This window comes from Aphelocoma coerulescens, chromosome 5 (assembly GCF_041296385.1).
Source record: "Aphelocoma coerulescens isolate FSJ_1873_10779 chromosome 5, UR_Acoe_1.0, whole genome shotgun sequence".
NCBI lineage: Eukaryota > Metazoa > Chordata > Aves > Passeriformes > Corvidae > Aphelocoma > Aphelocoma coerulescens.
Genome location: NC_091019.1, coordinates 56,947,298 through 56,959,536, shown reverse-complemented (window position 1 = coordinate 56,959,536; position 12,239 = coordinate 56,947,298). Strand labels below are relative to the sequence as shown.

At 39.8% G+C, this 12,239-nt stretch overlaps 1 protein-coding gene across 1 annotated transcript in view; it reads right to left on the bottom strand.

The window, feature by feature from the left end:
* DYNC1H1 (dynein cytoplasmic 1 heavy chain 1) overlaps positions 1-12,239 on the bottom strand; it is a 45,891-nt gene that overhangs the window by 16,473 nt on the left and 17,179 nt on the right. Inside the window, exons 27-47 of the mRNA XM_069018283.1 lie at positions 11,429-11,711; positions 10,000-10,100; positions 8,358-8,517; positions 7,848-8,091; positions 7,473-7,656; positions 6,772-6,984; positions 6,363-6,601; positions 6,101-6,257; positions 5,486-5,713; positions 4,961-5,191; positions 4,709-4,849; positions 4,237-4,470; positions 3,434-3,640; positions 3,215-3,336; positions 2,697-2,862; positions 2,293-2,456; positions 1,886-2,015; positions 985-1,118; positions 616-730; positions 333-494; positions 42-256 (exon numbers count right to left, since the gene is read on the bottom strand). Of these exons, the coding sequence (XP_068874384.1) occupies positions 42-256; positions 333-494; positions 616-730; positions 985-1,118; positions 1,886-2,015; positions 2,293-2,456; positions 2,697-2,862; positions 3,215-3,336; positions 3,434-3,640; positions 4,237-4,470; positions 4,709-4,849; positions 4,961-5,191; positions 5,486-5,713; positions 6,101-6,257; positions 6,363-6,601; positions 6,772-6,984; positions 7,473-7,656; positions 7,848-8,091; positions 8,358-8,517; positions 10,000-10,100; positions 11,429-11,711 (3,830 nt within the window). The remainder of the gene's footprint in view (positions 1-41; positions 257-332; positions 495-615; positions 731-984; positions 1,119-1,885; positions 2,016-2,292; positions 2,457-2,696; positions 2,863-3,214; positions 3,337-3,433; positions 3,641-4,236; positions 4,471-4,708; positions 4,850-4,960; positions 5,192-5,485; positions 5,714-6,100; positions 6,258-6,362; positions 6,602-6,771; positions 6,985-7,472; positions 7,657-7,847; positions 8,092-8,357; positions 8,518-9,999; positions 10,101-11,428; positions 11,712-12,239) is intronic.

Genomic DNA, 12,239 nt, shown 5'->3' with positions numbered 1-12,239 from the left:
TAATGATACTTGTAAAACATGTTAGAATATGCAGCAATTACCTGTTAAAGAGTGCAGGAGAAGTAGCTGCCCTGTCCTTCAGGCCCTCAGAAGATGGATTCATAGTGAACACTACATGGAGATTCCGAATAACTTGGCTGGTGAACCATTTGTAGAGTTCCTCATGCGAATCTAACATTAAACCTTCTTTTTGTGCTCCTTCTTTACACTGAGTCATTAGGGTAGCATATTCATCTCCTTCAAAGAGACCAGGAACCTAATTCAAAAGATATTTTTGTTGTAATTTATGGTTGTAAAAAGGTGCTTAAAATAGTTACTCAAAATCTTCTTACCTCTCCGTTGGCTAGGAGAGTGTTCATTCTCTCCAGGAATCCAGAATCCAAGACGTTTGACTCATCCATGATAAAAGCTATTTTTTCATTTTTACACCCAGAACGTCTCAATACTGTCCTAAGGTCTTCATCAAAATCTTCACCTGTGTATTTTCTGTGAACCTGGTAAGAGTTAACACTGGTCATTAACATTTTGGCTTAGCTTTTAATGGGATTTTAGGGGTCAATATGTAAGTGGGAGTTTTGACTTACAGGTTTTCAGAAGTTAAACTAGCACACCAACCTTGATTTGGTAGACACTCAAACCGTTCATCCAGGCAACAAATCTTGACAGGGTTGTTTTCCCTGCTCCACTGACTCCAATTAGCAGCAAGTGGCCCTGTGGCTGACGGAAGATTCTGAAAAACACAACCCATTGTGATTGGTAAGTGTTAGAAACTTACTGAAGCTTTTCCTAGAACACCTAAGCTTCAAGTTAGTACCAAAACTGACATACCTTTCCAGATAGGATCCTGCTATCTGGAGGCTGGCACTATATTTTCTATAGACAACAATGAGACCATGCTTCATTCTTACTTTGTACTGAGGCTACTCTGTTTTAGAATAAGTCTAAATATGGCTTACATGAGCAGCAATGGAAGTCTCAACTTACCGGTCAATTCTTAACACATGATCCAAGACTTCATTGAACAGGACAAGTGGTACATCAAGTTCTTCTTCATAAAAGACTTTAAGCCTAGCTTTCACATAGTCTCTTAGCTCTTCTTGATCCACTGGGATATAATCCTAAAAGAACCAGTCGATACAGTATGGAGATTAAGGAATTTGCTTAGGGGTAAATTTATGAGTACACAAAAGCAGAACTGCTAGAATACTTGAAGTAGCAATCCTCTACAAAAGCTTAAGAATACTATACCCATTTAACTTGCACAGGAACATGTCCACTGCCTAGAGCGTCAGAGATAGCAGCATGGGGTTTAAACGCTGTATCTACTGAAACTATCACAGGCTGAGCCTGTGCTGCCAGTTACCAAAGACACTGGGAAGTAGCAATACAGACCTACTCCCTTCCCCAGTTTATTTTAAACAGCCTTTCCTAGTCACTTACTATTGGTCAGAGATGGGTAGCAATCCAGGTGGACTTTTGGCTCAACCCACTGGGATTTTGTACAGACTGCCCAGATGGATCACTTCAGATTACAAGAAATAGGTCACCAGAAAATGTGTAACACCAGTATTTCTCAAGGGTCACTGCCTCATCCAAGCGATTCCATAAGGAATAACTGTCACCTGGTAGTGTCACACTATTCTTGAGAAATATTATTTAATACTGCCTTTACATCCCATGGTAACTCTCACAATAGCATCCTCGCACAACAGCTATTAACTTTGTGGCAAAGCTCACAGATAATCACAGTAAAAATTCACTGGAGATCAATTTAACAAAATGATGGACACTGATTATCACTTTAATACAGTCATAAGAGCTGCATCACTCAGATGATGAGTTGCATCCAACCTATTTAAAATTTTTTTTAAAAATTTTTACTTGCCTTTGACAGCCAGTTGCTGTATAAGATAGGTCTGCTCATAGCCTTTTCTTTGTCAATGTTGGGGAAATGTTTCAGAGCAACCATGTCAATGTTCTCATCAGTCCAGCGTCTCTCCTCATCTTCCACAAGTCTGGATAAAGAAGTAAGCCAGTGAGTACAGTCCTCTGTAATGGGAAGATATAATCACACCACGTGGAAGCACTGTGACTGAAGTATATTTCTGCTTTGTACAGATACAACTCCCAAGAGAGTCAAGCTGGAGTGAAGGGAAATACTCTCATTGGCATTCCAGCTATTTAACATGAAGCACACTTTAGTTTGATCTTCTTATGAAAGTTGGCAAGGAATAGGGAGAATTAATTTTCGACTCTTTATGGTTTTGCCTCCCCAGCTCACAATTATTTTACCTGTCCTGGAAGAGACGTAAGGCTTCGTGGGCCCAAATCCTGATAAGACCTTCAACTGGTAAGGTTTCTAGTGGTCTTAATGCTTCGAATATACCTCTCACCCACCGAGTCATTTCACGAGGTGAATAGATGTAGTGTGGCTGCGTGTCTTGAGTGAATCTCTCCTAAAAATTTAAACTTAATTAGTTACTTTATCTCAAAATTGCACCATATTTTTGTACAGGCCTTGGCATTGCAAGGTATTATGCTGACAGCATAATTTAGTCATTTTTGCCAGAACTCAAGTAACTGGTTGAGTACTGTACACATATTATCCCATGTGAAAGGTAAACAATGCATGTTAAATGATTCAGCATAAAAGGAAGCCTTCTAACTAGAGTTTGGAGTTGCACTTAACTAGTTACCTGAGACATTGTGTAGAATTCTACCATAGCAGCAGTGAGAGGTTCTGCATACGTGCGAAGTGATGGGATCAGCCTCAGCATTGCACGATTGAATGTTCCATATATCTGAGTAAGTGAAGCTGGTCCAGGATAGTCCACATAAACCACAGGAACATGTCGTAAAAATCTGAAAGATTAGCAAATTACACAGTACAGAAAGTCAAATTACAATCTGTATTCTCTTCATTATCTTTTGCCAAAATTAAGTAACTCCTTGCTTCAAAAATCATCAGCAGTAACTGCAGTTGGTTTGATTGCTCCTTAATGACTTGGACCAAAACGTATTCTGAAGTGTTTCAGAACACTGAGTCCGCTGCCTGGCTGTCATGATAAGAACCAAGCAGCAGGTAGTGCAAAAGCAAGGAACACAACTTCAGCACAGCTGTTGCTAAACAAGTGTATTAAGAACAGATTACAAAATCAATGCTTCAGTTTTGACTCTGATTCTGTTGTTATATAGAATCTACTAGACACATTACCTGTGTGATAAAGGTTTTCTTCCAGGATCAGTAGGTGGATTACATGCACCAACAAACTGAATTCTCTCCAGTTTCACCCAGGTCTGGTCAGATGTACGGTAGAATCCTCCATGTTCCACCATCTGGAACAAAATAATAAAAATAAAATCAAATCAGTGGAACATTGTATTTCCCTAAAAGTAGCTGTTGTGATACAGTTGCTTAAAAAGAAAAACAAACCTGTCTAATGAAGGATATGACTCTCTGTGTGCCATACTTATCCATATCTGGCAAGTTGATTTCATCACAGAACAGCACCAGCCACTTTCCTAACTGCACAGGAGCCAGCACCACTCCATTAGGGGTACGCCTGTATTCACAGTAGTGATCAAAAGTTTTCAACAGCAGTTCTGGAGTGGTAGCACTTGAAAAGTTGAGTCCAACCACCTTAAAAAGAGAACAGTGAAAAAAAAAATAAATTAAAATACACTAAGGCTTGAAAGAGAGCGTATTAAGAGTCCTGAAAACAGCTACGTTCAGCTGTTCACAGTGGAAATGTATCTACCATCCACATTACAGGTATATTACCATAAATATACAGGTATATACAGCCTATATACTCTTTGCTTCCCACTGCAGGTTCTCCATTTACCATGCAGCAGTGCTTCTTGCCCAACCCTGTATTTTGAATATCACAGCCTCATGTAACTGTCATTCCACCTAAATATACAGAAGGATGAGAGCTACTCAAACATTTGCACAGGTTTTTAAATACCGAATGCAGCAATGTTCCTCTGTTACTAAAATGGCAAACAAAGAAAGCAGTTTTAGGCTAAGGAACTTGAGAAACGAATTTGTATTCTCCTCAATATGATTTTTATTTTTTGCTATATATACACATGACTGACTGAGGTGAAGCTATCACTGAGTTCTGGCTAGGAAATAATTTCCATGCTATCTTTAATCTTAAAAAGATTAAAGACTTGCTACTACTCTGTAATTCACACACACACACACACACACACACACACTCTCTTGTGTACCTCCATGTCAGGCAGAGCTCTGAGAGCACTGAAGAGGGTCATGGTCTTTCCAGAACCTGGTGGGCCACAGAGCACCAGAGGTTTGTGCTCTGCCAGCCAAGTGTACAGCAATGCTTCATGCCGAACTGTATCTAGGGTCGGCACTACAACATCAGGAGCTGCAACTTTGTGTGTTTCAACTTCAATTTGAGGAACTTTGGATTGCCATGGCACCCATTCACCTGTTATGGACACCTAGGAGCACAAAAACATGATCAGACATTTTAGGACAGGAATCCAGCTAAACCTTAATTAATTTTTAAAGTGACGTCAAATTTGATGTATTTATTTAAATGAGCAGCTTGTTTGCTGAACTGTGAAACTGCAAAATTTAAGATAGTCTAGCAGTTTATTCTCCAGGTTTGTCTTCAAAATCTAAAGCAAGCCTTTAAGAAAATTAAAGAGCAAGACTTCTAGTACAAGAAACGTTTACCTCATAGTCAATTATAGGTATGTTGGGTGCAGTTGGCAGTGGCACAGTGGTGATTCTCCTAATGTATTCTCCCAGCTCTGCTCTCATTTTCAAACGACTGTCTCCAGAAAGAGACCAGAGTATTGCATAGACCAGGTACCTCTGTAAGAAGCAGCAACAGCAGCTATTGGTTTGAGAGTAATGGAACGAAACTCAATGAGTAACTCAAATCTAGGCAAAACCAGGAGTCACTTAACAGCAGATTGCATTTACCTGGATGTAACGCTCCAGCTGGTCTATCTGCATCGGGAAGTCGGGATGGTTGGCATTGTACTGGGCCACGTTGCGGCACGCTTGGTGCAGCATGGAGAACAGAGAGCCGAGGCAGCGCAGGCGGGTGAGGTCCATAATGTGCTCCAGCTTGAAAGCGTGTTCAAGTGCCTTGGTTACCAGGCCGTTGGATGTGAAATATGGCTGCATTATTGTTGCAGCATCTCTCTGAATCTGTTGGGGGAGACAAACACTGCTCAAAGCATTTGCTTCTCATTTGACTACCAGGCAGAAAGAAATGATTTTGTTTAAGGTGAAACGCTTCATATTTAAAAACCAAACCAAACCAACAACCAAAAAAAAAAAAAAAAAAAAAACCCAAACAAAACACCAGAAAAAGAAAAAAATATGAAATATGTAAAGAGGAAGTCAGATTTTCTATGATAGGCTGTCATAAATTCTACATATGGTGTACCTGTGACACAAGCATTTTTACTACTTAATCTCATAATGTAGTTCAAGTTATACCTGCAACATTGGGGATGCTGCTTCTTCTCCTTCATCTTCTTTGCCCTTTCGCCTGCGCTGAGCTTCCTCCTCACCTTCATCCAGAGGAATGCTTCTGAGTCTGGCCAGGAAGTTATTGAATATCATGTCTGTACTGAGAACATCCTCACTGAACCAGACCATACCACACCTTGACACGGTAGCCAAAGTGGCATATTTCAGATCCTGTACTTCAAACATGATACGCACCTGAAAAACAGAAATTTAAAATGACTTTAAAACAGCCAACCAAGAGCAAAACAATACAAACCCTTTCCCTGAAAAAACAGAGACCTTTTAAAATATGCAAATTCGCATTTAGACACTGAATAATCAGCATCAGCATTATACCGTCCTAAGGTAAGTTCATCATTATTGACATTTACCGTAAGACTTAATTCACATTTTGTCTTACAGGGTCAGAGTAAGTGTAACATGAAATGTTTCCACAAAAACTCCTTACTCCAGCAAACCACAACCTGAACTCAGTATTACTTTGCTTGTGGTGAGAAAGAGGGACAACACTAGTAAATACTAAATTAAACTAACAAGCTTATATACAGCACATAAGCACAATGTAGAAAAAAGTAACATTACATTTGGTGGGAGGCTGAGACGTTCTCCATTCGGCAGAGTCAGAAGTTTGTTGTCATCCAAAACAGAGTTCAAGTTCTCAACCCATTCAGGGTCTACATCACCATCAAAGATAATCCACTGGCGTTTTTGTAGTTCACCTCTCACGTTGTCTATGATTCTATATTAAATATTCATTGAAGTAGAGAATTAAGACTCAGTAAGGTGAGATTATCCTTGGCACAAATGTACCAGCCATTTTGCATTTGTACTATTAAAGACTTACTTTCTCAGGACATGTGTAAACAAGCCATCTGTCCATTCCCTGGTGTTTGGATCTAAAGTACCATAGAGGTGATCTTTGCTGATTGCTTTTGGATCTATAATGTGAGCGACGCCTTCCACACCCTCCAGACGTTCAAGAGCCTTCAGAAGTACTCTCCAAGCCATGCTCTTTCCACTTCCAGAGGGACCAACCATCATCAAACCATGATTTATCTGTGTAATCTGATACAGCTGAAGAACCTGTGACACAAGAAATAACGTACCAATTAACTTCAGCAGTTAATCTAAGCTTTTAGGTATTGTTTGTTTAAGACAAGAAAAATTTAAAAGCTTTGCACTTTTCATAATATAAAAGTAAATTTAGTCTTATACATAAACTTCAATTCCACATTTTCAGTTTTAGATTTTACCTTTTCAACCCACATGCCACCAACTTCTTCTCCATCACCATAGGTAAGGTACATTTCCTGACACACTTTTTTAAGTTCCTCTCTCAAGGCTGTCATCTCTCCACGGTGATACTGTACTCCAGGGAATACATCAGAAAGGAGACTGAACAGCAGTGGAATGTCTTCTGCAACCAGCTTTGGTACCATAGTTTCACATACACTTTGGATCAGAATCTGCAGAGAGAGAGTGAGACACATTTCATTTAAGATTTTTTTGTTAAGTTCACTTCACCAAATGTGTTTGACAAGGAATACTTCACTAAATACTTAACTGATTAGGTACCAGACCAGGGCAGTTTTAGTCAAAACAACCACTGACAGGGATTCAACTTTGGAACTACCCAATGACTTCCTATTGATTTTCAGTTTATGCAAGTCTGGTTTCTCATGTCTCTTCAATATGCTTCTGGCATTAATTGCTGAGATGCTGAGCAGCAATAAGTGTCATGGATGCACCACCTCATAGGAATGAATTTTTCACTAGAATTCAGGGAGTTGGAAAACATGTTTAACTTGGTGCTTCTAAGCTATCGAATTACCTTTGGTAACTAACATTACTTTGTTCACATGGCTTAATACTAAATGGTAAATACTGAAGGGTTACTTTCTTTGTTTAGTGTGCATCATCTATCACAGAAACAGAGACTTTGCACCCACATTACCTCTTGCTCTGGCAAGTTCTCAGCAATTTCTCCCTCATCAACAACTTCACCACGCTCTTCTTTCTCCCGCTTTATCTTCTGAATTCTCTCCCTCTTCACATTACCTGCACTAACCAGCACACTCTTCAGTGCTCTCAGGCCAAAATCGTAGTGACTTTGGGAGGACAACTGTTCATCACAAAGCCTAAGAAGCAAAAGAGGCAAAATACAATTTGATTCTCAGTATGAACGAACATAATACTCAGTAAATATCATTCTTTACTTGAAACTTTTGCTTGAAATGATTGCTGCACTATGTGCTTAGTGAGTTGCAAATATTATAGCTTTGAACAGTAAGTTCTATTGTTACTGACTGAAGCCAAACTTGTTACTCACTTGAAGAATGGTACTATCTTATTGGCAAGAACTTCAGCTGTACGGAAACCCTGGGAGTACAACATGACCTGGGCAATCAACTGACGGTCTGGTTTTGTCATTGCCAAGCTACGGAACAACTTCTTCAAATTGTCAGGCAGATTAGATCTGCCTGCATAGCCAGGATTCATGGTGATGAAGATAGCCATGTCAGGGCTCACTTTGACTTGTTTGTTCAGCAGCTCACAGGTAATGGGTGTTGCAGCTGAAAAGAGAGTGTATTTAGTTATACCTGAGTCAGTAATCAATCACTCTGAGAACTGAAGTCATACTTTATCCTATTTTAGTTTCCTACAGTAATGGACAGCAGGTTCTCCAATACTGCAACTCAAACAATATAAATTTCTACTAGCTGAAAGTTACATCAAATATTTAAGCTTTGACATAAAATAGCTTCATCCTTGCATTATTTGCAAGAAATGTAGCTGAGCAACAAAACAGCATGAAGGATGTTAGAGAAGAATTACATACTCTTGTCATAGTTGGGGTTGGAATGCTCTCGCAAGGCTTCCTGGATGCACTGAACTTGCTGTGAAACTGCAGAGAGCATTCTCTCCTCCAGTCTGTTGAACTCATCAAAGCAGCCCCATGCACCCACTTGGCAAAGTCCCACAAAGATGCGCCCCATTGCCTGCACGAAGAGGGGAAAATTCACTCAATTGCATCATCAAAGGAAGCAGAGAAGAGCACTTTATACAATGCATCCAAGGCAGGAAGAAGCTGTGTTTAATTGTAGGGTACTGTATTTGTAGTATTGTAGAGTTATGAAAGGGTTCTGACATTCAGCTTTCACTGCTTCACAGAACCACAGAGGACAACCATAGCTCTCTATTACTCCATACTGTACTGCAGTGTGTTCCAAAACAGGCAAACTAAGTCCACTGCATAATGTTTTGTCTGCTGATACCAATAACATCAGGTGCAGTTCTAGTCCTTTATCACAAGGAGGATACAAGAACTACAAAACATTTCAGAAGAGGAAATTGAATGGCCAGAGTATGATAACCTTTCCACATAAAGAACAACCTTTAAGGTAAGATTCTGTAGAAGGCAACATGAGGGAATATGATGGTCTAGAATCTACTGGTTTCAGATGAATAGGAATCAATTATTCACGGTCTTTTCTACTACAAGAACAGAGGAATCATTAAAAAAAGACAAAAAGAAAGTGCGTTTTCATTAAGTGCATAGTAATAGTGCACAGAACAATTTGGTAAAGATGTTACAGAACCAAGTGTGCAAGTGGATTTAAGGGGAGAAATGGTACATGAAGAAACATTCACTGGAGCACGAACAGAGTAACACTTTTCCAGTGGGACTCCTGATCCTCTTAACTGCCAGAGGGAGGAAGGGAGCTGGGGCAAGGAAGGATCACATTATTGGTTATTTTTATACTCCCTAGGCATTTTCTTACAGCCAGCCCTGTGAGCCAAATGCTGACTTAATGGAATCCTAATCTGGTCAAAATACAGCAGTACAGAAAAAAACCCACACATGGCCAACCTGGCAGAGTCTGAAAAGTTTAGTGATTACTTGTCCATGTTTTATATTATTTTTTATCTATACACTTGACCAAAGTTTTCATTTGGGGTTTACAGAATCATTTCATCTGGTTCTCAGTTTTAAAATGTCATTCATCTTCAAATATCTGGATAAATTTTCTTAGTTCTGAAGAATTCTTCATATGATGAGATAAACTGCATTATCTGTGTTGTAAAGGATAATTTGGTAAAGTGCAGCTACTTCAGCAGTCTCACACTCCCATCTGTTCCTCATTAAACCAGTACTATAAATGCAAACTACATAGTTTAAAGTTACTTTCCTAAAACCAGTCTTAAGCCCCTGCCCTGTACTTCCTCTTCCTTTCCTTCCATTTGCTGTTACAGAACTACCTGTTCAAAAAACCCAGAACCTCTGCTCCAGCAGTGTTCTGCCCCACTTCTGCTTTAGGCATTTTTTTGTTACAGAGGTTCTGTATGACCCACAGACACCAGCTCAGTTAAGACTTACAGATAATCATCTTGAAAATAAACACTGCTGGCTGTTTCAGAGTTCTGAAGAGATTCCTACTGCTTGTTAACGAAGACTACACTGTTTTAATCAAACAGCTTACCTGGAAGTCAAATGTTTCATCACAGTTGAAAACCAACACAAAGCGGCCAAGCTGATGCCCAAGAGCTTTAACAGATTCTGTTTTACCAGTACCAGCAGGACCTATTTTTGAAATGGGATGGACATGCTTTAGTGTTTATCATCTGAGCAGCACTGCCAACTCATGCAATCTGCCAGCATGAGGATTCTGAAGGTGCCTGTTCAAGAGGGTTCAACTGAAATCTAAAACCGTTTCGACTTCCCCCAAAACACCATTTTATTCTTTGGTATCTTAGTTATAAGTGTTCTGCATGTTTACACTAACACTTTATTGTGGGAGTGCACATCCTTTCCCCACTCCACCCCTTAAACCCCATCCAGGCCACACTACAGTCTCAGGAATGCTTGTTAGGCCTTGGCCTACATTAACGGCACCAGTTGGCTCCCCTTGAGCTTATCAGAAACTGTCTGCTCCCACAACATCTGTTGTCTAATGAGCTCCTGTTTTTCAATTAATAGCCTTGAGACTTACATTTTTTCTGTCTGAACAACAGACCAAGTAGAATAATATTTTTGTTGTTGGACTTTTCAAGGAAAATTCCAGTAACCAACTCAGATTGTGGTCAGGATGGAAATTTAGTGATGACTAAAGCCAATAATTTTGCAACTCTACCAACAGTGGTCCTAAGACCCTTTGAGATCTCCTGGACTGCAGCAGGCTGTGACCAGGATCGTGGGATGCCTCTTGGAGCTTGCGATCTCTCCAGTTTGCAATGGAGGATTGCCACTGAAAGCTGACAACTGAACCTGGGCTGATACCCTCCACTCCTTAAGACCCAACCCTTCATTTGTGGAGAGATGCAAAGCCATCCGCTGAATTCAAGGGGAATTTTTCATAGGTATACCTTTGCCCACACGTGTGCCTCATGAGTGTTGCCAATTTAGGTCTATAATTAAGCAAAACTTTTTGTCAAGTTACTGCTCCGCTTATAGAAAATCCTACTGAATCATTTTGTTTTAAATTAATCAATTGTTCAAGTACTGCTATTATTGTATTGATTAAGTAATGAAATATTGCTAAATCCTTCAGACCTAAACTTGATCCAGTCTGAAGCTAAGTTTGGCAAGGGAGTCCACTCTGACCCTTTTGACCCAATGGTAGTCTTTCTTACCCTCTTGCATCCCTTACTGTTATCCCTGCTTATCCTTGTGTCCCCAGTCTCCACATAAACCATTCTAGATTGCTTTCAATCAGAATTTTCCTTGTGTGCTTGATCAATACAGTAAGTAATAGAATGAATCTTGCCATAGAATTTGTTATGCTTTTACAAATTCATATTAAACCTGCCTTAGCTGATACCTCACTAGTGATTCTTTAAGTGACCTAAACCACTCATTCTCATACATATTAGAGAAGGTAAGAATTTCATACACTTGTCTCACAAACTTACCAAATGGTGATCCTCCAAGTCTTGCCTCCAGGGCTTGTGTCATTGTCAGGTAGCAGCGGTCAGTCAGAGGAGTCTGTACCAGCTTATCCTGAACCCCGAGGTACTCAAAACCATAATTGAATTTGGCATTTGCCATCTGAATGGAGAGCTGTTGCAACACATCTGTCTGCTTTGGGTCAAAGTAGAACCGCATTTGGCTGAGCCACTCGAAAGATTTGGAGTTGTCGATCTTGCTTTTGATCAGTGATCTTGTAACATCTCTCTGGTGCACCAACTCAGTGATCTGGAGAATGAAGTTAACTCCTTAAGACCACAGCAATACAAGTCAATAAAGACAGGCTAATAAAGACAGGACTCCTACAGCTTCTCAGACTGGCACAGTGAATTGCCATCACTTAGAAATAATGACCTAAAACCAGCCTCTGCTTCAAAATCTGTTGCTACAAAGCCAAAACTAACCATGTTGCCTACTGTCAATAACTTTCCTAGTTTACAGCAAAGCACTCTAGTCCAGTTAGCCTGTTAATGCATTACACTACTGAACTCAGTATTTTACTTGCCAGAAATCAGGTATTTCTCTCTAGAAAGAACCCAGGATGATTTTTAACTCTCCCCCCACCCCCAATCCCTATCTAAAAACAAAAGCATATCATAATTACAATAATAACCAGCATAATGATGTATTTCAGATTTGAATGAAAAAATAAGTAACTTCTATACCTGGAAGATCCAGTTTAAAGGTCAATTCACTGAGCTAGTCTGTAATATGCTATCAGGCATTAAGCTGACTAGAGTGAAAAACTACCACCTC